The sequence below is a fragment of the Epinephelus fuscoguttatus genome, linkage group LG5, assembly GCF_011397635.1.
Source record: "Epinephelus fuscoguttatus linkage group LG5, E.fuscoguttatus.final_Chr_v1".
NCBI lineage: Eukaryota > Metazoa > Chordata > Actinopteri > Perciformes > Serranidae > Epinephelus > Epinephelus fuscoguttatus.
The window spans coordinates 37,629,030-37,656,210 of NC_064756.1; the positions used below are offsets into that span (position 1 = coordinate 37,629,030).

General features: G+C 41.6%; 1 protein-coding gene and 1 long non-coding RNA gene across 2 annotated transcripts; both read left to right on the forward strand.

Moving 5' to 3' along the window:
* Positions 1-11,439: 11,439 nt before the first annotated feature.
* LOC125888942 (uncharacterized) lies at positions 11,440-12,545 on the forward strand. The gene is made up of 4 exons (XR_007449378.1): positions 11,440-11,704; positions 11,803-12,033; positions 12,164-12,207; positions 12,407-12,545. It is a non-coding gene; the product is annotated as an uncharacterized LOC125888942 (long non-coding RNA).
* A 391-nt stretch (positions 12,546-12,936) lies between these two features.
* LOC125888936 (uncharacterized) lies at positions 12,937-16,698 on the forward strand. Its single transcript, XM_049576594.1, has 6 exons — positions 12,937-13,288; positions 13,462-13,733; positions 14,017-14,143; positions 15,592-15,797; positions 16,026-16,109; positions 16,237-16,698. The coding sequence occupies exons 1-4, from the start codon at positions 12,986-12,988 to the stop codon at positions 15,784-15,786; spliced, it is 897 nt and encodes a 298-aa protein (XP_049432551.1). The 5' UTR covers positions 12,937-12,985; the 3' UTR covers positions 15,787-15,797; positions 16,026-16,109; positions 16,237-16,698.
* The last annotated feature ends 10,483 nt before the right edge of the window (positions 16,699-27,181 follow it).

The following is a 27,181-nucleotide window of genomic DNA, read 5'->3' on the forward strand; positions in this document are numbered from 1 at the left end:
TGCCCTAAACCTTCTGCCAGATGTAAGAGTTCAAACATGGAGTGGCCAGGGTGTGTGATGTCCTTGAGGATACTGTGGGCTTTTTTTTTTTGAGTTTGTTGGTATCGATAATGTCCAGGCCAGGGGGCTCCAACCTGATAATGCGCCGAGCCGCCTTCACTATATGATGAAGGCTGTGATGTTCTGTGGCTGTGCAGCTGGTGTACCACACTGTGGCGCTGTTGGTCAGGATGGACTCGATGGTGCATCTGTAAAGGTTGAGAAGTAGTTTTGGAGGTAATTTGGGCCGCTTCAGTTTCCTCAGGAAAAACAGTCTCTGTTGAGCTTTTTTGACCAGCTGTGAGGTGTTATTGGTCCATGTCAGCTGGTTTGACAGTGTGACTCCCAGGAGCTTCAGGTTTTCCCCCTCCTCCACTGTCTCGCCATGTATGTGGAGGGGGTTGTGCGGTCTGGCCTTGCTGCTCCAGAAATCTTTGATCATCTCTTTGGTTTTAGAGGTGTTGAGGACCAGGTCGTTTTCTTCACACCACTGAGTGAGATGATCCACCTCAAACCTGTACGCTGTCTCATCCTCCTTAGAAATCAAGCCCACTACCGTTGTGTCGTCGGTGATTTCAACTGAAAACGATAAACTTGCGTTTACCCTTTTCAGTTCGTTTTCAGTTAATTTAGTTGCGTTTTGGCTGATCGTTTACACAACAGTGGCATTTTGGGTGCCTGAAAACGCAACGTTTTGAAAACGGGTTCCAGAGTGCAATTTTTTGGAAACGGCAGCGTCTCCGTTGTCATGTAAACTTGCAATATGCAGTTCCTCTGAAAACGGAGACTTTTCGCACATGCGCATTACAGTTCCAGTCACTAGGCATGCGCGAGAAAGTCGACCATCACAACAACAATGCCAAGCTCTGTTTGTGCTGCTCACCCTGTTGAATTTATCAATGCTTCTCTTGTAATCACCTCGTTGTAGGGGAAGGCGCTTCAGCGCAGGCGCATGGCATCATGCTGTAGTGTTGCTTTGCAAATTTACACTGCCACCCATTGGCCTGGCATGCATACTACAGCGTTTCCAGTAGATTTTGCGGCTCCGTGTGAGCGGGGATCATTTCAATAACGTCGTCGTATAGTTTTTAGAAAAACCGTTGTCGTCTAAACAGGGCCTTAATGATGGCATTTGAGGAGAAGATGGGAGTGCAGTCATGTGTAAACAGTGTGAAGAGCACTGGACTAAGCATGCAGCCCTGAGGAGTACTGGTTCTGAGAATGAGGGTGGTGGAGATGTTCTTGACCACCCTGACTTGCTATGGTCAGTCCTTGAGGAAATCCAGTGAGGAATTGAGACCCAGGGTGTACAGTTTGGAAACCAGCTTGTGAGGGATGGCTGTATTAAATGCAGAACTAAAGTCAACAAATAACATCCTCACATAGGTGTTTGGGATCTCCATGTGTGTTTGGGCAAGGTGGAGGGCTGTTGCAATAGCGTCCTCTGTGGAGCGGTTAGTCCGGTATGCAAACTGGTGCTTGTCCAGGTCAGGTGGAATAACAGACTTTATATGTATGAAAGCCAGCCTCTCAAAACACTTCATGACAATTGGTGTTAGTGCTATAGGACGGTAGTCGTTCTCGCGCTTCACAGCAGATTTTTTGGGCACTGGGACAATCGTTGAGGTTTTTTAGGCATGTTGGGACGGCAGCTTGTTGAAGTGATAGGTTGAATATGTTGGTTAACACTCCAACACTAAGCTGATCAGCACATACCTTCAGAACCTGCCCGGGCACTCCATCTGGGTCAGCTGCCTTGTTCACATTGACTCCCCTCAGGATGGTCCTCACTTGCTGTTGCTCGAGGACCAGCGCTGGCTCGTCCTCATCTGGGGAGAGGATTGGAGCCACCTCCTCCCTCTGGGTGTCGAAGCGGGCAAAGAACCGGTTAAGGGCATTGGGCAGCGTGGTGTCATCATCAGGCAGCAGATTGGTGGTTTTGTAATCCGTCAGTGCCCTGATGCCATTCCACATGCTGTGGGAGTTGTTGGACTTGAAGTGTTCTTCAATGCGCTGTTTGTATTCACGCTTTGCATCCCTGATGCCTCTGCAGAGATTCTCCTTTGCTCCAGTGTAGGCCTGCTTATCCCCTGACCTTAAGGCTGCATCCCTCTCCCGCAGTAGTGCTCTCACATTAGCATTGAACTATGGTTTCTGGTTAGGACACACTTTTATTGTCTTTGTGTTGTGACATTTTCTGTGCAGAAATGTATCTAATCCAGGACAGAGCTATCATATTCATTCAAATTCACATCCTCAGCAAAGATGTGAATTTGGATGAATATGCTAGCTCAGTCCTGGATTAGATTAATATCTGCACAATGGGTCAGGAGAAAAAATATGGGGGTTTGCTAGATGATTTATGACAGAGGAACGTTTTTTTGTTTTTTTTTTAAGTTCTGCCACATAAATTTGTATTCACTTTTTAAAACTTTAATCTTTGCTTAATTTCTTAATTTCACCTACTTGGGCCTCAAACAGATATAGATAATAAAATTCAAAATACTTAAAAATAAGTTAGTAGTTAGCTTAGCTTAGTTTAGTTTAGGCTCTGTCCAAAGGTAAACAAATATCTGGTTTGTTCAATCTGTACAAAAACTAAACTGTAAAAAAAATGTTGGGTTGTAACAGACTATGGGTGCGTTCGTAAATCCAATCTGATGCTCCACACTAAACTGAGAGTGCTGTTAAACAAACAAATGGAGCATTCTATTTCTACATGGATTAACAAATGTTTAAGACAATCACACATTCACTCTGAGCACTGTGCTGCTTCAAATTTACAAATGGTCCAATCTGTTCAAGAGTGCACTCTGGCACTCCAAGTATTTCCCAAATGCACCTTATTTCTTGGCCTGGAGTGCTGACTTCCTTTTTCTCATGAGGTTGCAAGACAACCAGCAAAGACTTAAACAAAATGTGAATTTAGAGGTGTTTACAGTTTGATTTTGTTACCTTTGAACAGAGCCAGACAAGTGGTTTCCCCTGTTTCCAGGGTTTGGATGAAGCTACACTAACTACCAACTAGCTCCAACACGCTACAGCATTTACCACGCACGCCTGAGAGTAGTATTGATCTTTACATCTAACTCTCAGCAAGAAATTGAATAAATGTATTTTCCAAGATCCAGGCAAATCTATTCCTTCACAAAACATTAGCTTCAGATAAATATAACACAAATCTGCAGCTGTGGTTTTTTGTTTTTTTTTTTTGATAATGATGCCTTTTTTCCATTTCTGTAGTAACAAACAACTTTGGAGGTGGTGTCAACTTTTTTTTATTTTTCATGTATTCATATATTTTTCTTTAGAATCAAAAAAATAATAAAATAAAATAAAATAAAAAAGGCTTCTGCCAATGCCTCCTTGGATAAAAATTGATGAGTGGAGGTAAATAAAACATTCCCAACATCAAGCATGTGAGCAGTTTCAGTATTTTGTAACTGAAAACTTTACTCACTGCCTCTCAACTGTTCTTGTCAACCCCGTTTGACCATTAAGATACCAATCACCACAATCTCTGTCCTTCTGTCAGCCAGTCAAATGAACTATGCTGAACAATAACAAATTTTATATTTGGCAAAAAAGATAATAGTGCAGGACAAAACTTAAGATGGCTTCAGCCCTTAACTACGACACCTATGGTATTTTGTTCATTTTAAGATGCACCAGCGTTGGTGTGGCAGTTCCATGTTCATCATATCCACTTTCGTTAGAGCTGCCTTGCCTTCTTCATGTTAGTGGTTAATTGTGTGTCTCAGAAACCGTCTAATAAAAGACAAAGAGAGAAGAAGGACATTAACCTGCTAACATTTTCAGATGAATTTAATGACACTATAGGGATCTGTCTTCTTCAATGTTTTAGAAATCACCAATAAAAGATTTAAATGGCTCTCTTGGCACCCTTTTTAAAAAGTTGCCCTTTCTCTTCATTTCATGCAGTTGTCAAACATGAAAAACCCTGATGACCAAAAAACAATTTGGCTGCAGGATATTCACCTGTGATGACACCTTCTCTGGTAAAAGCAATGCTTTGTTTATATTGGGTGTGGGTGTTTTTCCATACAAAAGACACAGAGCATGTGTTTATCGTGGCTTGGTATTGTTTTCTGGTTCAGGATAATTCTGAATGAATGAAAGAACAACCAATTAAAGCACTTGACCTAAAACAAGAAACCTGAGTCATGGTTTCAGGGGTTTGGCAAGCAATTTTTCTAAGCAAAACTATAATTAAAAAATTCTGACCTTCTTTTGTTCTTTGAACGGAAAGATAAAAAACACTAATTAGTTGCAGTTAACAAGTAAATATATTTCAAACAACAGGCTACCTAATTACACCAGGGACACACTTCCTGCATGAGCAGGGCGTGAGTGTTGAGGAACCTGTAATATTTTTTGTTGGCACCCATGCTAAGTTACGTGACATTTCACTACAATTTCAATGTCTTGAAGTGTCACAGACATAAAAATATGTAAATGTGTATTTTTAACTCAACCTTTCCTTGTCCTGTTTCAAAATTAAAGCAACCTTACAGTGAGAGCAGGGTCTTGTGTGTGGGAAGTAATCCATGTAGGTCCGTGTACCATTCATTCATTTCAATTTCAATTCCATTTAAGACTGAAAAAAAGACAATAAAATGGAAAAAAATTGTTATTTCATTATTTGTTTTTCAATGTCCAACAAAATACAGATTTCGACTTCTTTGTCAAATATTTCATTTAGTGAGCAGGTCAAAAATAGAACATTTAAAAAATGGTCTCGATCCCTTTTTTTAAAATTTTAATATTTAATCTCTCTCATTTCTGTGCCCCGGAAGTTATTCAGCCTATCCATCCATCCATCCATCCATCCATCCATCCATTTTCTAACCGCTTATCCTCTTGAGGGTCGTGGGGGGGCTGGAGCCTATCCCAGCTGGCACTGGGCGAGAGGTGGGGTACACCCTGGACAGGTTGCCAGACTATCGCAGGGCTTATTCAGCCTAGCACATACTTAATTTACTGTCTGATACTGATAGTAGATAGTAGTCGTTTATTATTATTATGACTGCCGTGGAGTCCCAGGCGAACTTTATCAAGGAGTTGTTTAATATGGGCCCTAGGCCTTTTCTGGGGTATTTTTACTGCCTTTACTTTTAAGCTCATATCTCAGTCATTATAAAGGCTACATACACATGCTATATCTTGGTTTTTTGTTTTTTTTTTTCAGGACAATCTGGGCTATCCAGATTTGGCATCATTACATGTCCTTCTAAGTGCCTGTATTTTATATTAATTTTTATATCAATGAAAAAAACAAATCCGTGTTACTAAATTCTTACATTTTGAAATGTGTCTCACCATAGCAAGTTGGAAGTAGACATATTCTGCCATATATGAAGAGGGGAGACTCTCTGGAATCTGGTAATATAAGAACCATGATGGTGGGACATTCTGTCAGTTCACAGTGGTCCAAAACATGTGGTTTGTGCCAGGCGGACATGATTGCCAGTATTTTTTTCATTATTGTTGGGATTTAATTGGCTATCGGAAATAATTAATAATTATTAATAATAATTAATAATTATGTTAAATAATGTGACTTAATTAACATTAAATCACCTCGTGGGGCACCATTCCCGTAAAGGGAAAAATGATAGCCAGTTAAAGGGAAATTTTGGTTTATTTCAACCCATCTCCTATCGTCCTAAATTTGTTTCAAGTGACTAGTGACATAGAAATAATAGTTAGCATGTTAGCCGTTAGCCTAGATACAGCCGGGGCACACAGTAGCGTCAGACCTGTTAAAATGTAAGTGAATGGGCATACTTCAAGTGCAAAGATAGTCCACTAAACAAGCTTTTTCTCCACAAAGACCGCCTCATATCGTTAGGATAAATGTCAGAGAACATATAGAAAACGACATGTAAACGTGTTGTCTTACCTTACCGGTGTGCTGCCATATTTGTTTACCATCTAGCTCTGCTTTCCAAAGCGTGGCCAAAATATCGCGAGAACAAGCAGCGATCTCATAGCGTGCCTGAACAAGCAGCAACAGCTGGAAGGCAGAACCGGACAGTAGCCTGAAAAGTTCATTCATTTATTTTATGAAAGATTTATAGAATAATGGCTGACTTTTTGCCAGACTTCGACTTTGTGGAGGAGGAATTTGATTTTGCAGAGTTTGATCGCCGCCCTTATTTATTTGAGCCAGAATACACTGACGAAGAGCTTCGTGAAATTGAAGAACGGCGGAGGAGAGAGAGAGAGGCGCAATAGGTAGAGGACGACAGAGGACGAATGGCTTCTGCAAGGCTGCGTAGCTCTGGAGATTGGTGGTGTACCTGTGGATGCTGTGCCCCAGTGCCCACAGAAGAGGAATGCCTCTGTTGCAAGGAATGGGGCCGGTTGCAGCCTTATTTTCAAGGTCTGGATATGACCGAGGACGAGACACCTCCACCTGGAGTAGTATCCAGCTGGGCTTTATCTAGAGCTGGCGAGATATATTTCAGCCACGCTTTGGAAAGCAGAACTAATGTGAACAAACATGGCAGCACACCGGTAAGGTAAGACAATACGTTTACATGTTATTTTCTATATGTTCTCTGACATTTATCTTAACGATATGAGGCAGTCTTTGTGGGGAAAAAAAGCTTGTTTAGTGGACTAACTGTGCACTTGAAGGTATGCCCGTTCACTTATGTTTTAACAGGTCTGACGCTACTATGCGCCCCGGCTGTATCTAGGCTAACAGCTAACATGCTAACTATTATTTCTATGTCACTAGTCACTTGAAACAAATTTAGGACGATAGGAGACGGGTTGAAAAAAAAAACTAAATTTCCCTTTAAAGATATAAGTCTCATAAAATACGCTAAACTATTAATTTGGAGTTTTGATTAATAATTAAATTAATGATGACAACCAAAATTAACAGTAATGCCTGAAGGATTTCGGAGTTCTTGACGCAGCAAAGGTTGACTATTCATTCACTCTTGTGCAACATTAAACAGACAGCAGGTATGATTCCAAAGAATTATATTTATTCACAAACTAGCAAAGCAAACCAAAACACACAAATTCTAACTAACTATATACAAGCTTGGTGTGTATATGTGCGTGTGTGTGTGTGTGTGTGTGTGTGTGTGTGCGAGAGAGAAAAGAAAAAAACAAAGGCAGGTGTGGTGATCAAGGAGCCGTTTGGCCTACAAAACAAAATGGCTGACAACAGAGAACTACCAAAATGGCCGAATCAAGGCTGGCTTCAGGTCGGGGGAGGTGTTTGTCTGACCGTGTGGTCAGGACAAAGACAAAGGAAAAGAAGCGGGAACTTTGAGATACCTGTTTGGGTGTAGCTCTGTTGAAAGCCTGTTTGTTAATGAGTCTATTTCAATGTGATGTGTGTTGCAAACGGTCTGGATTAATGCAGAGATTGTTTAGTTGCATGCAAGAATCTGTTTGTGAACAGTATGAGCAAACTAAACACTTAGCTTTGGCGAAGCCAACTAATCAATGACCTAACGGCAAACTATCACAACAATAACTCAGTAAACAGCATCAAATCACATACAACAAGTTGAACAGTCTTGCTTAGCCTGTAAAGCTGTGATAAGCTATGCCGATCCTTGAATGGATGGGAAAAAGAGTCACTTGGTGGTGTACTGCTTTGTTAGCTGGCAGAAGAAGGCTGAGAAGAACTGTGGTTTCAGCTGCAGTCTTTGTTGTGTCCTTTGTTCCAAAGGTGAAACTCTGAGGAAGCTGGTCGCTCAGGGTTTAGCAGAGTTAGACGCTGGGTGTTAACTCACTTGGTTCTCTTCGTTGCTGGAACGCTAGTTGCAAACCTTGTGTTTGCAAGAGAGTCTATGATCAATTGCCCTGCCTTTAGTGGTTTGGGCTATGGAGCAAGGGTCTGGGCCTCTGCTGTTCCAGGCCCAGCCGGAAAGAGATGTGGGCTGCTACGCAGCTGTAGAGCAAGAGGTGAGCTGTTGTAGCTCCAGAGCAAGAGAGAAGGCTTGGCGGGAACAGAACTTGTACAGATGCCTGTGACATCAGAGTCACATGTCACTGTAAAAGTCCTGTCCAATCAAGTTGTGAGACTTGTGTCTCACTGAGGTGTGAGTTGAGATCTCCTGTGGCGATGGGTGTCACATAGCTCTCTTTGTTTGAAGACAAAGAGCATGCAGAGGAAAAAGCCTTTAAATGTCCAGTGTAGATTTTACCAAATGACAAAACATCTGTGGTCCTGTGAATCCCAACAGTTGTCTGGGTGCGCCTAGGTGAAGTGCGCTGGTCTTGTCATACATAGTTTGATGGAGTGTCAACGGGACAATATGGAGATCTTTGCATCTTGAAAGCCGGACTACAAAGGTGGATAGACAGGCGCACGCAAGCCTAAGACGTGGTAAGATACGATATTCCTCACTATATGAAGTGACTGATAACAAGATCTGTATAATGGATTGAAAAGAAATTCGTCAGGTTTTTATTTTGTAGACAATTGATGTGTATTTATAGCATGATGGGATGACAGCACAATGATGTGTGTGGTGTCACTGGAAAGCTCTGGTCCTGCGCTTTCATGTCATATGCATGGCATTTCTGTGCGACCCTGCATTCGCGAGTAATCCATCCAAGAGTAATGTGTGTGCAAAGCTGTATGAAAGCTTTGTTATACATAATTTTAGTGTAACTTTATCTTTTTTTTTTTTTGCTGTGAAAACACCGGACTACCGACAAGTCTTGTCGGAAAGCTGTGGTCCCGCTGTTTCACGTGATATGCGTGGTCTCTCGCTATGATGCACGGTTGCGTAGAAAATCCATAGAGAAGAACAGGTGTTAATTTGGATGCACTGTGCGTCGCTCGGGCCCATAGGGTTAAAGCAGGCAAGATACACGCGGCAATTTCCACCACACTGAAGCAAACTGGAGTTCAGAGATGCTCAGAAATGAGTGTCCGAAGATTTTGTGTCAGACAGAACCTAAGACGCAAAGGATTAGTTTCCGATTCAGAGTTGGAGAGAGCTATAATGGCCTCAATACATGAGGTAGGCTATTCCTTTTTAACCTTATACATGTTATATCTGTCTGTCTATCATGTAGGTCCAGAGTAATGAATGGAATATTTTCTTATCAGATAGGCCCGTCGTACAGCCATAAATTCATGACAGGGTACCTGGCCACAAGGGGAGTACATGGGCCATATGGACCAGAACGAAAAATTGGGGATGTTTGGTGTGACGCATGTCCTGGCCATGGATGACTAGAATTGTAAAATTATTGCTCATTCCAGTTTGCCTATCAAAAACAACCTTGTTATCTATGAGGAAGTTTACACATAATTAGGCCTACCTACCATACACACAGACACGCATGCACGCATGCATGCACATAGACACACACATACACACACTCTAACAGAGTCACTCTTACTCATGCTTCTCATGCTTCTCATCCTTGGTGGGACATCTCAAATGTTCTGCATAATAGGCTATCTTATGTTTTTATATGCAGGCTAAGGATAGAATTTCTGTATTGACATAAATGCCATTTATATTGACCTCACTTGCAATTCCAGATCTGCAGTGATCCATCATGGGATGTAGGATCAAGTCCGCGTCTATCATGGCAGGGAGTTTTACATGTGCCTGTACATGCAAGAGCAGCAGACTTGATTCCAGATCTGCAATGATCCATCGTGGGATGTGGGATCAAGTCTGCATTTATCATGGCAGGGAGTTTTACATGTGTCTGTACATGCAAGAGAAGCTATAAGGACAAAGACACAACCTCAGCGACCCACTGACCTGGGAGAGTCAGGTGAGGGGCTAGGTCTGACTGATGGGCACTCTGCAGGGGTGGGAGGGAGAATGGTGGGGTCTGGCAGGCAATAGGCCAAAAGAACTAGGGGGGGAAATCGAAGGCCTTGACCCTAGTTCCTCATGCATGCACATATAATAGGACCAAGTGCTTGGGGTGTCCTCTCCCTGATCAGTTCCTGACCCTGTTGGAAGCTTTTTTAGTTCCTGTGGATAATCAGAGTACAATATGTTATCTCTCAGCAGGAAAAACACTACATTTTAACCAGAGACTATATGATCCACCTTATACTTCCTCTTGAGATTTTTCCACTTTTTTGATGCCTTCTTGTGGGAAACTGCACCCAACTGCAAGTCCCAACTCCTTAATCACAAAGCTAGAGTAAAACACAAAATAAGAAGGAGAGGAAAATGTTTGTCTTTGGTGTAAGTTCCTAGCCCCTTTGAGTGAGCCTGGAATACCATGACCCTAGCATATTTAAAATCCAAGGCAATTCAAAGTGCTTTATGAGTTAAATTAATTAATAAGTAATTAACTGTATACTGTCCCAGTACATAGTAACAGCAGCAGCAGCTCTCTGGTGTGTGAGTGAAGGCAACAAGTCCTCTAAAAATTTTATTCTGGAAATATTTTAAATTAATACTCACTTTATACATGTTGAACAAAGTTATATGAGTCTTTTATGGAGTTAAGAGCCGTGGATGTAGCTCACAAAGAGAGATTTTGATCAGATCCTTGGATCCAGCAGCAGCTAGGCTCTCTGGCCCAGCCAGGCCCAGCCAGGCCCATCCAGCAGGCGATATTTTTTTTCGTAGGATGGTAGGGGAAGGTACCGCATGGTGGGTGGTGTTAGCTACAATAAGTTATATAGCCACACAGAAATGTGGTGGTTAAGGGCCACTGTGTCATGCTAATGTGCTGATTCATCCCATCTTCTTCTATAGAAACAATCTCTTTCTGAAACCCCGAAGCTTGCAAGTCAGCATAGCAGTCATTTCAAGGTAAGTAATAAACAATATTAGTGCATCAACATTAACTGTATGTTAAACATTACTAGTAATTATTGTGTGTGTGTGTGTGTGTGTGTGTGTGTGTGTGTGTGTTTGTGCAGCCATGAAAGTTAAGTGTCGCTGGTGTCATATTTGTGCAAAGGAGAACTTGAAGAGCATCATACTGGATCATCTTGAGGTTAGGATTAGGTATAAGTCAACGGACAGGGAGTGCAGCTCCAGTAATAAATGGTTTTGGCACAGGTATCGACAGGTATTGACTGGTTATGGTTAGGCTTTCAGTAAGGGTGTGTTGTTCGTTGTGTTGATAGGTTCTAATCTCTACAAATTATCAGTGACCTGTACTTTTTTCTACTACAATGCAAATAAAGAGTTGTAAGTATTGTAAGTTTGCCTTTTGAAATAATATGGTTGATTTACTAACATTATATTTCATTTATTTAAACAGCAACTTCTGCCTGAGGGGCACTGCCATTTCATTTGCACATACACACCACTGGAGAGGGGTTTCACAGCCTCTTTAAAGCTTCAACTTGCCACCAGAGAGGAGGCAGAGACATGGTTGGAGGACTTCCAACGGTCATCAAGAGTGACCTTAAGAGTGGACAAAACTTATCCTATTACTGAGCATACAGTTCGGCACAACAGCTATCGATTAAGATTTACAATATTCATGTTTCTTGTTTTTGTAATTGTTTAAATAGTCAGAGCTTTAATGAAGCATTTCTATGTTCAAAGGTTGACATAAGATGCCAACACAATACAAGGCAGACAGGTGACACTAAAAGAAACACACACTGTCCTGCTGGGCTCTACCTTGTGTTGAAAAACCACAGACATAGTCAGAACAGGAAGTCCAGGTTGGCTATTACACGTAACAGAACAATAATTTAGAGATTAACATTGCATACTGTTTAATCCAGGTTACATGCTCATGTTTCCTTTCCATATTTTATAGATCTAGTGATATTCATATTCAGGAGGGGTTATTGTTGCATGTGACCATCAAACATCACCACAACCACCACTTTGGCTGTTCTGAGGCCTTACAGCAGCGGGATGTGGCCAGAGAGACCGTGGAGAAGCTGGAGAAACTTTTTCAGAGTGGGCACTCACCCTCCTCAGCCCTAAACACCCTGAAATATGACCTCCAGGAGGAGCAGGGTGATTCATATGTGTATTGCTTCTGGTGTGCGGACTTTATCTTTTATTTCATACTTACCTTTTGGTCATACTTACTTTTTGGTGAACCCAGCAGTTTTTTGGGATGTGCGTGCTACCTTTACCTGTTAGTGATTCATATGTGTATGCCTCTGCAGATTCATTGCAGGTCCATTTGTCCAGACGTCCAATTCTGCTACCGGTCAGTTTCATATTTGCTTATTCAAAAACAATGATCTAGTGAATAGCAGTGGTACGCAGTGGTAGGAAATGTAGTCGTCTCGATGAAAAAATACTAGCAATTTTGTGCAGCTAAAATCATAACACATTGACAGCTGTTAGATAAGGCTTTGCTATACTATGTCCCCACTAAAAATGTTTGTTATTTATTGCCTTTACAGATTATACTACTCCATTTTCAAGAGGGAATATGGAGCTGCATCAGGGGATGCCATGCTTGAAAACCTCCAGGAACGTCTGGAGGTTTACAACAAGGAACAGTGTGAAACATGTGCGCGGTTGGAGTCCACCACTGACGAGCAAACAGTCATCGCTTTGTGCACTCCAGTCATGAAGAGGATCCACAGACTGGAGAGACACAGTGAAGAAATGCTCTTATCGATTCATCAGATTTGTTACCACTGCCCTGCAGGCAACACTGCCAGCAGGGTTATGTTTTGACACCTGTATGTTTTTGTCTGTTTCATGTTGTGATAACCTCTCTATTGTGTTACTAGTTAAATAGGTATATACATATTCCATGTACCCATCATAGGCTCTTGACAGCAGACCTCACAAGTCTGAAAAATCATTTTGGATCTCATTTTCAGAGGACCCTAACACCTTGTGGGATTGAAGATTTTTGTTTTATTTTTTCTTTATTCTCCACAATCTCTTCTTTTTTAAAAACACCAATTTGACTTTAAAAACTTGTATGGCTAAATAATATTTGTTCATTTCTGTCAGGAAACTGTGACCGTATGAATAGCAGAATATTCCTCCTGCTAACCCATTCGGCTGCAGGTGGGTTGCCACTGGGAGTCAGAGTCACAACATCCGAGTCCCAAAACACCATTGCAGCGGGACTCAAGTTGCTGCAGTCTATACTACCAGGGGACGCTTTTTATGGAAGAGGAGAGCTAGGGCCAAAAGTTGTCATGACCGATGACTGGAAAGCCCTGCGACAGGCACTGCAGAATGTGTTTCCGCCGACCACTCCCCTCCTCTGTGTCTTGCACGTGCTCCAGGCCATGTGGAGATGGCTCTGGGACAGTCACCATGGGGTTTGTCAGAGAAATTCATATTGTTTTATTCTAAATATATTAAGTCAGTTTAAATTCTAACATTGGTTTAAAATCCCCAACTGTTCTCTCAGCAAATCTCTTTGCTTGAAGATGTTAAATAAACTGTCTTACTAGTATGTATGAAGACACTTGATCTAATATTTTCATCACAGGTGCCGAAGGGGGACCGTCAGTGGCTGCAGGATATCTTCAAAAAAATGGTGTATGCCATGTCACCAGAGGAGCTGGAGGCCTCCTACCACCAGGCTCTCCAGGACCCAGCGGTGCTGAAGCACCAATGGTACCAGGACCATTTGACGGCAGTGTTTGCCCAACGCAGGGACTGGGCTATCTGTCTACGCATGGGCCTTCCAACGTGGGGCAACAACACAAATAATTTTGCTCAAAGTGCCATGAGGGTCTTGAAAGACAGCATCCTCCACAGGTAGGGATAAAAATGTATAAAACTTTAAAACTTTATTGAAGGTGATACCAAAGCAACACACACACACACACTGTCTCACACATACACCACTCTCTCTCTCTCTCTGTCTCTTTCTCTCTCTCTCTCACACACACACACACACACACACCATTACTTGCAATTATTATACTGTTTATTATAACAATGCGTCTTATCTTTTCATTTTTCATGATTCAGATTTTCTTCTATTGAGAGGTGCAAGTCAAGTCAAGTGCAAGTCTGTTCTCTATTGCCTTCCCTACAGGTTGGAGGCTTACAATGTCACCCAACTGGTCAACTTCATTTGCACCAGACTGGAGGCCTACTACATCAGGCGACTCCTCGATGTAGCAAACGGGAGGACTGTGAAGCGGGAGTTCAAGTTCAACAGTGTGAGTCCTGACAGAATAGTCAAGGTGTGTGTTCTTTTTGCAACTACCAGTGAGTTTGGAACCCAGGGGCCGGTTGCACCAACTGGTCTTAAGCCTGGTCTTAAGCTAAGTTGGTCGTAACTTGGCGTTCTAAGTCCAACCTAATAGTTAAGCCGGTTGCACCAACAGGGCTTAAGCCTTCTTCTTACTAAGACCGTGCGTAAATCTTATGCCTAGTCAAGAGCAGGCGTAAGGTCATTATCATGCACTCTAGAGCGCAGAGAGCGCAACTTGATTATGGCATGTCTCATCCATCGTCTGTATACGAGCTGGTTTTAGATGGGAGAGAGTAATTAGGGACAGAAGCAATATGACATAGCCTATATAATGACGAGGAGCTGATTGAGAGGTTTCAATTCAGTAGGAGAGATCTGTTTGAACTTATTGAGAGAGCTGTCACCGGATTTACAGTTTGTGTTGGGCTGCAACGCAGCACTACCACCAGCCTCCCCACCAGGCAGGGGAATCCTCCCCAAATACATCAACAATGATGTCACTGTAAATTGAGGTTTTCGGGGAGGACCCCCGCTAGTTGGATGATTTTTTTTGGAGGAGATGTATTTTTTTGCCTTGCTGAGAAGATCTTTCCACTTCTTCCTCATGTCAGCCTCTGTATGAAGGCAGCCAGAGTCTGAACACGTATTGATGTGCCCCATTATCTCTGCCCATACCGACTGTTTGTTCTTATTTGTGATACGTCTCTGTGCTTGCTGTACAGCTTGATTAATTTTCTAATTTCAGTGTCTGTAAAGTTTTTTGTTGATCCTTCATGTTTTATTCAAATCTTAAACTGTAAATAAACTGTCAACACAGATGAGAGGGGCTGTCAACTGTCAATTGTCATCTGTCAAGCACACAGGGTGATTCAGCGGCGCATCATTTAACATCACCACGATCCTCTAGGCAGGCCGCGAGGGGCATTCCGGGGGCATTCACATGGACGCGCACAGCTAAAACCAGCGTAGCTAAGACCAGGCGTAAGCCCTGTTGGTGCAACCGGCGTAAGTCCACTCCTTAAGACTGGTCTTAACAAAGACCATCTTAGGAGTTACGACCAGGCGTAGTAAAGACCAGTTGGTGCAACCGGCCCCAGAAGCATTAGTGAGGGGTTTTGTAACGCAATGAAGGGATCCTATTTCAGTGTCTCAATACCCTCCATTGTTTCTAGCTTTCGTTAATATCGTATAGCCTAACACATGCTGTAATCCATGGTACAGTATAGGTAAGCAATAAGCCACGGGAAACTGTGAGTTAGGCTGGATTTACAATGACTAAGGGGTGTAGTAGATCTGGTTCTCCAATTAGAATTGAGTATTTCAGAGAGCCGTGTAAACGACTCATTTTGTGATTTACAAAAATGCCTTTTTCTAATATTATTTTCAACATCTATGTCTTTTTTCATATTTTAGGAAGATGAATTGAACTACACTGTTCCCAGTGAACAAGGAGGCGTTTATCTGGTGAACATCTCCATGGGCATGTGCACCTGCTCAGCTGGCAGCAATGGGGCGCTCTGCAAACACCAACACTCTGTAATGCAGGCCTTCAAGCTGCAGGGAGGCCACCACCTTCCAGTGACATCCTTCAAAGAAGTCCTTCTATGAGATGGCCACAGGTATTAGCTTGCTTGTTCTGAAAGGTCATTAGCTTGTTTGTTGCTGCTTGCTTGTAGAGGGGCAACTGTAGCTCAGTTGGTAGGTTGTTCAGTACCTGAAGGGTCGGCAGTTCAAATCCTGACTTCTCCTGTGTGTGACTGTGCATGTAAAACACCACACCAGTGCACTTGATATATGATACTGTGTATAATCATGGCTCTTTGTATCTATCTTGTCTGTCCAAAAAGGAAAGCTTGATGTAGCAGAGAGCTGGTTTATGGGCTTGAAGTTTGAGAGGGAGAAAGACTGCCCAACAGTTCCACTCATTGCAAGTGAGTACTTTTCAGCAGGCCAACTAATTGAACTAAACAGTGGGCCATATCTTTTGGTATTTTCTGTCTTTGTCCTTTGCCAATCACATGCCAGGATCTAAAATTAACATGTGTTTCTGCGAAATAGGCACCCAAGAACAAGCTGGAACAACCACTCCCCCAACACCACAAGACGGCTCTGGAGCTGAAGAAGCGTCATCTCAAAGTGAGTTGGTAGCTGAGTATCTCAAAGGTCGTCTCAGATCCATGTTTGATGGCCTCATGGACAAGCTTGAAAAGGATGAGACCTTGCAAGCCCCAATAGAATCCCTTGTGTCATCCTACGAGAAAATTCATACTGACAGCGGCCTGATCTCAGCACTGTCTACATTTGGGAAGATGAGGAGTGCTGCTGCGCTTAACATCAAAATGCAGCCAAGGCAGGGTCTGCAAATGAGCACACAAATAAGCATGCAGCCTACAGCTGTTGCTCGCCGTAAGACTCCGCTGGGGGGCAGATGGGCGCTCATCACTGGTCAACCTCCAAAAAGAGCCCGGAGGGAACACAATTATGGGAAGGTTAAAGAGGGGAGTGGTGCACTGCCAAGAAGACCGGCACCACACTCCCTTGCCCAGTGTGTCTCTGCTGGTGTGTCTCTAGGTGGCCAACACAGCAAGAAATAAACTATTAATGTTAAGTGTGTTAATGTTAATGTTAAGTGTTAAGTGTGCTTGCCAGAGGAATGCAACGCTGTTATCCGTCCGTTTATTCTTTTTCTCCAGATCAGCACTTATGCAATGTTAGGTTCTCAATAAATAAAATCTGTCATATTTGAATCATACTGTGGTGTCTTTTCTACAATTGGCTGACTGCGGCTTCATTCATCTGTGGTAGCCTATTAAAAATTATCAGGCCTTTATTTTGGTAATAATTTGGACATAATAGTTTCATTAAATAGTTTCTGTTAAGCAGGCAGGATGCAAGTTAGGACCAACACATCTCTCGTCACCTCAGGGAGCCTTAATGAACTTTGTGTTGACTGTTCTGTTAATTGTGCTGCTGTTCTAAGCCTATTTGCTGGTTGGGAAAACTTGGAACCTAATTCTTAGAGGTTGTTGTCAGTGTTACTCCACTGCAGTGTACAATAGTCATTACATTTCTTGCTGCTTTCCATACCTAGTTCCCTCTGTGTAATTGTAATAATAGTCTAATATAGTGCAATAGTAAGATGAAAAGGGTCGACATTTCACAGTCAAAAACTCCACATCCTGAGAGCAGAACTGGGATATCCTCTTCACATCACAACACCATGAATTGTTTGTGTATACACCACGGAGCTTACCAGATGATGCTGCCGTCCTGTGTGCTCTGTGTAGTGTTAGCCCCGTTAGCTCAACACCGGAGTCTGATATGTTACCATTTATCCATGTCTCAGTGAACACAAGGACGCAGCAGCCCCTCACTCCTTGGTGAGTGGATCTCCATAGTCGGATGTAATCCATTTTCGTGTCCAGTGAGCGAATATTCACCAGAAGGACACTGGGAACAGCTGGTATGATGGGGTTAGCTCATAGCCTAGCTAACCCCTCCGCGCTTCCCCTGCTCCCACCTCCTGTCACAGCGCTGCCGGCGTCTCCCTGTCGGGACAGCTCCAGGCGAAACCACGGTCATCTCAGGGCTAGCTCGACGTAGCAGGCCAAGCTTGCTACACATCTTAAGCTCTCTTGGTTGTAGCGTTAGATCTCTGCAGCAGTTTCTAATGTCTGTTAGAAACTCACGACTGTATTGCACTGATGAATTTACTTGTTGCATCGTTTCTTTCTTCTGCCAACTGATTTCCCTGTTGGAGTGGCTGGAGGTGGAAGCGGTGGTCCGCATTTATTTGCTTTTGTTATGGAAAAAAGTTTATATCCACAAGGGTCCCTGTTACTAGTTTATATCCACAAGGGTCCCTGTCGCTAGTTTATATCCACAAGGGTCCATGTTACTAGTTTATATCCACAAGTACCCCTGTTACTAACCTGTTTGTTGTCTCAGACTCAGAGGTGGAGGGTGAGGGGTGGTTACGCGAGCGGTTACGTCAGTTGGAGACCTCCACATGGGGAAGACACAGGACAGGAGAAAAAACCGACCAATCATTGCATTCGGTCCAAATGCAGTGATTGGTCGGAGTTTTCTTAGAACCATATGAGAATGGTATAATTATGAGTTTTCATCTCTGGTGGAATTCACTTACATTTTAGTGTGCCATCAGCTTATATAGCATTTTAACCTAAACAAAGAAAAATGTAAAATTTCCAGAAAGGTAAGTGTTGCTTTAATAAAACAAAGAGACCAAGCCAAAAAGGTTTATATGACTTTGGGCTCAGGGAGCGAAAGAAAAGTATATTGCACACTATGAAATCAAGTAACTAAACTGAACAGAGAGAAGAAGAGAGAGTACTATCAACAAATAATAAGGGGAGTTCAGTTTAATAGTAAAAGGTTGTGGAATGTGCTGAATATAATGGGTAGACATTCTAAGATGCATCCATCCTTCATTGAAACTGATGGAGTGTTTATAACCAAACCGCTGGACATGGCAAATTATTATAACAACTACTTTGTAGAAAAGGTTAACAAACTACGGTGTAATATGGAAATGGTAAACAATTGTAATTCATGCACAAAAATCGATGTCTGCTTTCATAAATATGTCATCATTGGTGTACTGTTACCTCCACCAATAATCTGACTTATTCTCATAGAAGGAGAATTTTGGATTTGTTTGTACATTGTGCGGTTAAGTCGTCTGGGGAGTTCCATAACGTTCCGCCATCTTGAGAATACATCCGCCAGCAAAGGGACATACAGCCCCGCCTTCAGTGTTTTCGTTGAGAGCCAGGCCAGCATTGCGTGACTGAGAAGCCGAGGAAGAGGAGGAAGAGGCGCTATGCTAATACCCCGGCAAATTTGAAAGCCTTTGCTGCTGCAGCATAACAAAGTTCCACTCTTTCAGCATGATGCAAGGTCATGCATATGCAGCATCACGGGAGATGGAATCCTCATCGCCAAGAAAGCACAAAAGGGAATAAAAAAGGCAACGTGACTTGCGAATTCAAAAAGTGAGGGTAAACATCAGGGTAGCCTTTCCCAGGTGGAAAGAGCTACTGAAGCAGAAAGGTTTTAAAAGGGACGCTGAATCTGCCTGCTTTCTTCTCAACAGGTAAGTAAACTTTACTGCCTAAATTAGCCTACAGCTAGCTTTTTTCATTGGCTTGGTTAGCCTATTGATAAGCACTTGTCGTAATGATTTCCCTGTGATGTATGAAAGGAATATATAATACATACAGTATATATATATATGAGATATATAAATAAAACGAGTCTTTGAAAGAGTGCAGCTTTTTTATTAGTTTAATCAATGAATCCAGATTGCAGCTGGCAGAACTGGCTGCAAAATCCAGGGTGGGGATCCTCAGAATAAATCCCCTGGCGCTCTCCCAACCTCCCACATCCAACATAACCTGTGAATATAGCAACAACAAAACAAAAGCATATTCATGTGCATGGTGTTAAGACTTTTTTTTTTGTTGCAGACACAAAGTCATTTTACTTAGCAACAAGTGAATTCTGTTAAAAGCATAGTGTGAATACCTGGCATACAGCTTTTGAATGTGCAGTTGCACTGAGCGCAGTTTGTAGAGTACATGATGTAGAACTCCTGCTTGTACATGCTGGAGAACTTGCTCCAAGTAGCAACACCTGTATAACAAATTATGGGATTATAAAATTGGACATTGCTTTTCATGTGAGAAATGTGCTGAGACGTTGAAAGTCTGCAACTATCAAAAGCATAATTTTTACTTACCGTCAAGTCACAGAAAGTGTGCTCCATTCCTGAACAGCTTATCAGAGACAATGTCTCTAAAAGAGGAGCACATAAAGACCTAGTTTCTGTATATTAACTGGCAATAGATTCAGCAAAAAAAAATTATTAATTGTTTAATTTGTGTTTTTGTGAATACCCTTTCATATATTGCGTTTCATTACATTGTGATACATGATCAATGGATCAAGTGTATGCTCCTCAATTTGGTCATTTGTCTTTAGCTACAACGTTTTCGTAAATAGTGTTAAATAGTGTTCTATAGCAAATGGAAAAGTAATGTGATGTCAAAGGAGTTCAGGTTCATGACATTAACAGAAAGAGAGGCTTACCCTCAGTGTTTCATCAACACCATTGTGGTCCATAATGAACTTCACGAGCTTTTGCGCCTGGCTTCAACAGTTTCTGCTGCGTTGTCCTAAAGCAAAAGATGAGTTGAAATTATATTTCAGGTGAGATTATATAAGAAAATAGGACTCAAATGAACCAACTTTCTCATAACATTGTCACCACAGTCTTATGGAAGACTTATTGTGTTATGTCTTTCACATTTTAAGCAGTCCCAGTACTCAACTCAACTCAACTTTATTTATGTCCCCAAGGGGCAATTTGTTTTGCAGCATAACAGATACAGACACAACATAACAAAAATAACAATAGATAACAATAGATATCGGAGTACAGTGATACAGTGGACAGCTACACTGGAAGACACTGCCTAATGTCAACAGCAGGACAATAAATAACAATACAATAGATGTACAAAATAAAAAGAGCTAAAACACACCACATGCTTATTAAAAGAGTTAAAAACCATCCATAAAAAGACCCTGTGATCACAGTAAGAACTGAAAGACTCTGCCAGGTAGGGGCTTGTTAACTCCTCCCTAGACCAGAGTTTAAAATAGAGATGTATGGTCTGCTGTACCCCCAAAATCTTGCTACTCATGTCCACAATTTTCTAAAGTCACTTTTTAGACTTAATGCCAAGGTTCCCGTAGCAGAACAGACTCAGTACAGGAAAGGCTGTGTAAAGGCTTCACACAACTTGCAGAATGTTTAAAATGATGTGATAACTTTTAATTAATGTTACAATAGTCCAGACCTGGTCACATATCACAGTGATTCATCAAGGTCAGCGAAGGATATGGTCTTCAAACCTTGATGATTCATTAACAATGTAGATCTGTGGAACTGTTTGGCTGTTACATTCTAGATTGAATTATCAGACATGTATGCATACTTTACACTTACCTTTTGCAAGGAACCACTGTAAGCAACTCATTGGCCCACTTGTCATTATCAGTCTTTAAATTACCAAAATCTTCACACCTTGAAATAAAATTAAACATAATTTAAAATGACGTGTAAATGAATTTAAATATGACCAATCTCTATGATCGTTTTGTTATAACAAGACATTTTATTATCTGTAGAATAAATGACACTATTGATTACAAGTACATTCATTTGTTTTAATAAATACATGCAATCATTTTCTTTTTACAAAAAAGGGAAATACTTACAAGATATCAACAGAGAGAATTCCAGTCTACAAGCAACCATGTCTTCCTCAGTCCCAGATGTATTTCATGAGTGTCCTTTGAACCTTCCTATGGTGTTCAGCCACAATAATTTCCTCTGTGACCAGTCCGTCTTTTCAAACAGTTCATGCACTTGAAGCAAGGTATCAATCCATGGGTCAAGATTTGCACTTGTTTTTAGGTCACTCTCGATGCCCGGTCTCCTCTTTATTGCCAGATGCAGTGTGTACAAGAGGTTATCAACTGTACAAGTGTTTGTCATGGACACTATTGCTGGCCTATGGTTCCCTTTCCTCCCCAATGTGGACAGTATCCTTTGGGTTCGCCAACTAATCCTTTTTCTGTCAGATGTACTTGGACCTTTTTGGCTGAAGGAGGGGAGCTGAAATACTTTGACTTTCTCTTTCTCTTTTGCTTCCTCCAAGTCTCCTCTTGTGACAGGGTAAGTGTCTCTGGGTCCTGAGGTTGCTGTTTGTTAGAGTTTGTTTTCATTGGAAGCACCTGTTTTGTCATGAATGCCATTCCCTTTAGTCTGCCAACAACAAACTCATGGGTTAGCCGCAGAAAATCTCCTGCTCTTCTATGTAATTTGGATGTTAAGATGAATTTTTTGGTCATGTGGAACCAGTTCTCAACAATCCTGTTACTGTCCTGGGTTTTGCCAAGACTTGTCAACATAACACCTGTCCAAAGAGGAACAGTACCTGCATATGCGGAATGAGGTCAACAAGTGACTTACAATGGTGAGGATTACACCCCTTAGTGTCAGTCCTTGATGAAAAACATACACCATACAGTCAAAAAACAAAATGCATGGAGTGCTATTTGGGTGTAGAAAAGGGTGTCCCTCTGGTGCTCTTCAGTTTAGGGATCCAAGTAGAACTTATATGAAGGAATCTGAGGCTCACTTCAATGTTAAATCGGTAATCAGAGTCAGCTTACATTGAGCAGCTGACTCTGATTACCTATTTAACAATGAACTGAGCTGACTGACAAACATTTTGCCCTGACAAAGGCGTTTTTGGCTGAAACACGTTGGCATCAGCCTCCTGAGTGCCTCAGATCTCTTCGTATAAGACATACACCATACAATTTGCTATTGACAAGATCTGACCAAATGCTGTTGCATTTTGAAGGAGCACAAAACAGTACATTAAAAACTGTTTGGTGTCCTTTTTGCATTGCACCTTGGACAACTTCATGCTTATCAGCTTCAGCATGTGAGCAGCACAGAGGTGTATTACTGTCAGCTGCACTGACTGCTGCTCTATGCATACCCGAAAGCAAAGCTTTAGGTATTCCTGAACACTGATGATGCTGAATGCCTGAACTACTGCATGGATCATGGCCCAACTGAAATGGGTTTCAACTTTTTGGGGCTTGAAGTGTTTCTGAAACAGCTTGTAGTAGTCTCTACGCCAGCAAGTCAACCAGTGCAGGATTGTTGCAGTGGTTTGATCACACGTTAGCATTTCAGCCACATGAACCAGAGATTTGGTTGGAGACTGACATGGAATACAAAGCACATAGCAGAGTGTTGATGGGCTGGATGGGTGAGGTTCGGCAACTACACTGCCATGGGCACCCAAATACAGCAAACAGCTTTTATTCTTTTGTAGGTCTTGAAGAACATGAAGTTGGGACAAAAGGAGACATCGCAATATACTGGATACTACTGTGCTAGGTTTTTCCACATCCTGCTTTTGTTGCAGTTTAAAGCACTCCACACTCAGAAATAATGTGTTAAATTATTATAAGGCCATCTTCCAGTCACTGTCTACCAGCTGTACAGTTGGATAGGGACTGACTGCAAAAAAAATCTAAAAACAATGGTGAAGCAAATACAGGGTATCTGCAGGTTTCAGTAAGTTAAATTTAAGACTTTTTAAGACCGTTTTAATGCCACCTTGAATGGAATTTAAGACTGAAAAAACTATAAATGTAAACCAGTGCTTAATTTGTAAAATTAGAAGTAGGGGAACACTTTTGGCCTCTGAGAGAGCAGTGTTCCCCCATTCCCAAAAGTGGGGGAACACTTTTTTAAGCGGCACCAGAGCCACTTCACTGCGCAACTCCGAATGGAATGGTTGTGACAGTGTTGTCACGGTACCAAAATTGGGACCCACGGTACGATACCAGTGAAAGTATCACGGTTCTGAGTAGTATCACAATACCACAGCAAAAATGAGGCAGATGTGCCTTTTGTCATTTATAAAAAGATAAATCACTTTTCTATAATACATCACTGATATTTCAATGGAATAAATTACTTATTGACTTATTCATACTTCAAAAACAGCATCAATAAGTGATTAACATGGGGGGATTGAAATAAAAAAATAAAATAAAAATCAAACAGCCACCCTCCTCCCCTGACAAGTAAAGAACAGTCCCTTCACAAGTAAAGAACAGTCCCTGAAGTGCAGTGAGGTTTGTGGACCGTTACCTGCCACAGAGAGAAATGTGAACGGCTCGTTTTTCCTTTGACACGCCACATACCTGTGTGCCGCCACAGGCGTCATGACTGCCCAGTAGTACCTGGACCGGCTGTCCAGGTACTACTGGGCAGTCATGATGCCAACGAAAGAGGAAATTAGGCTACTGGACCTGGAGTCGGACTTCTCTGTCGCCGGTAAGCCGTTATTTTGCGCCGCGGAGCCGCCATAGGCTATTTGACCACCGTATTCCTGTCTGTGACCCCCGTTCAACCCACAACCAACAGGATTCGCCTTTCGTTTCTGCTGCTGGTTGAAATCTGGACTCGCACAGCGTGCTGAATGTTTTATTTTGCTGGCACAAAACTATTTTTAGTCGCAAATGCAAATAAAATGCTCGCACGTAGAGCTCTGTGGAAAACAAATCACTGCTGAGTAAAAAGTAAAAAGACATAAATAATAACTTTCACTGCTCAAAGATACTCATATGTCTGGAAAACAAACCACTACAGCAGCATATTGAGTGCCAGGTGGCCAACGCATGCCGTTAAGCCCTTTTCACACAGAGCGTGCAAAGTGCAGACCTCCACCGACGAACCCATTCATTGTGTATGTGCTACCGCCAGCGTGCGCTGTTATTGGACGGCGCATGGACACTCACAGAAAAGTGCCGCAAGAAAAGGAAAAGAAAGTCAGATTAAATATTCCTGCCGCAACAATTTCAAGACCTTTGAATAATGAATTTAAGACCAATTTAAGACATTTCTAATGAATTTAAGACATTTTTAGGCCTTAATTTTAGATACATGAATTTAAGACTTTTTAAGACTTTTCAAGGATCCGTGGATACCCTGAAATAAATAAAACAGATGTAGCTTCAATATTAAGGCTCCAAACTTTACCCATATTTTATCAAAAACATGAAAGTGCAATCTGTTTTTTTTAAGTGCTATACAGTGCATTAATAAAGTGTTCAGACACCTTCAGTTTTTTCACATTGATGCAAAATGAGAAAAACTGAAGGGGACTGAACACTTTTCAATGAGATACAAACAAGGATTGTCCATGAACTGTTTTTTTCAGTTGGATATAAGAACTAAATCCATATCTGTCCTATTGTAATGAAGTGGTCCACTTTCTCTTTAAAGATGAGGGGCAGCAAGATTAGCGCCACACGAAAGTCAACCTCTGTAAGAGATAATGAAATAGGTCTTTAAAGTCATTTTTAGACAATGCATCATTCCTTGTGGATGTCCAACAAATAACTTGAACAGCGTTCAGCTACATCTTGCATGTGTGACAATATAACATCATAATTAATCCTATCTTCCTCACACACAAAATACTTTTTTCTTTAGAAGACACTTTATTATAAAAACTGCAAGTTACTACAAACCCTACACACAGTTACAAAGAGTAAAATCTAAAAGTGAGCCAATAATATCCGATAATCCTATTTATTTTTACATTTTTACCTGGGTGTAGCCTACATAATATGAAATGAATAACTGTAATGATGCCAAACAATCAATGAGAAATGCATCTCAGTCTACCTAAAAGAGGAGAAAATGACTTCAGGTCAATTTTCTAATGAATATGTGATCAACAACATTTCTATGCCTGCTTCCTGAGTCATCAATCAGAGTCTGACTACAAAACAGATCCTTCACTGGATAATGCTCAGCTTTTAACATAAAAAGACAAAAGTCCCACACTTCAACCCATGCAGCAACGTTATAAGAACAAACAACAGTAATGTGGTAGTATGTAGTGTCTTTGGCAACTTGCATGAGTCGGAAAAAAGTACAAATTTATATGTGCAAGAGTCGCTGCACGGCCAGTCCTCCCTACCGACTCTACGGTGGTCTGCCCCCCACAAAACAGCGTCCCTCTCCGGCAGGTACGGCAAGACGCAAAACTGAGGTCCATGATTTCAAGAACTGAAATGGAGATGATTATTCATGCCTTTGTTTCATCTCGCATTGATTATTGTAATGCACTTTTTATGTGTTTTAAATCGCCTTCAGACTGTGCAAATTGCAGCAGCAAGGCTTTTAACTGGGTCTAAGAAAAGGGATCACATCACCCCGATTCTATATTCCCTACATTGGCTACCAGTCAATTTTAGGATTCATTTTAAGATCTTGGTACTTATTTTTAGAGCCCTCCATGATCAAGCCCCCTCGTACATCACTGAGTTACTGAGACCCTATTCTCCCTTACGTTCACTAAGGTCATCTGATCAGAAACTCCTGATGGTCCCCTGCACCTGTTTCAAAAGACGAGGAGATTGTTCTTTCCAGTCCCGTGCTCCACGCCTTTGGAATGCACTACCTCTGACTCTGCGTAGCATAGAGTCCACTGAAGGTTTTAAGAGAGAACTAAAAACTTATCTTTTTAGACAGGTTTTTTACTTAAGTTGATGTTTTTGGGCCTCTGTGACTTTATTTGTTTTCTGTGCCATTGTGTGTTTTCTGTGTTGTCTCTGTATTTTATTGCTTTTTATTCTTGCTGTAAAGCACTTTGTGATTTTATCTGTGAAAAGTGCTATAGAAATAAAATTTACTTACTTAATTTACTTACAAAGAGGTACAAATGTGGACTGTCAGGGGACACTTTAGTCACCACATCTATGTTAACTTCCTGCGCAATGAGCAGCAAATTTTAACTAACGTTAGCTACCTAATAGTTAGCATTAACAAAATCACCTCCACCCAGCAACACAAAACCGGTCGATAAAACATAACGTTACAAGGCACAAGTGTTAAAAAACATATATTTGGTGACGTTAACCTGCTATTTTTTAGACTGAAGTTGAATGTCCGACTTTACCGAGCTAATGTCATTTTCTAGATGACATTGATGCTAGCTAACAATTTAGTCACTCGGTTTATTCAGTTTCGACAACGGGGCTGCACAGAATATATAAAGCTCTATATCTTCAACTTTTTGTTCAATTTAAAATTAAGTTACCTCTGAATCTCTGTGCCTGTTCATCTGTCAAGTTTAATCCAGCCTCCTTTAGCTTTTGAAGAAGCTCCTCCATTGAGCCCTCCATCTCCGGTTCAGTTTGAGCTCCAAGTGGTGACTTTAGGGATGTGCAGTTGATGCACGTGTGTGCGCTGCTGCGTAAGTGTGTGTGAGCCATTACAGGTCATAGGGCAGGCCCTTCATCATTGCGGTTCGTTGATCCTTGTTCATCATCAGCCCTATCTCCAGGATATTGTTGGACTAAGAGTCTCATC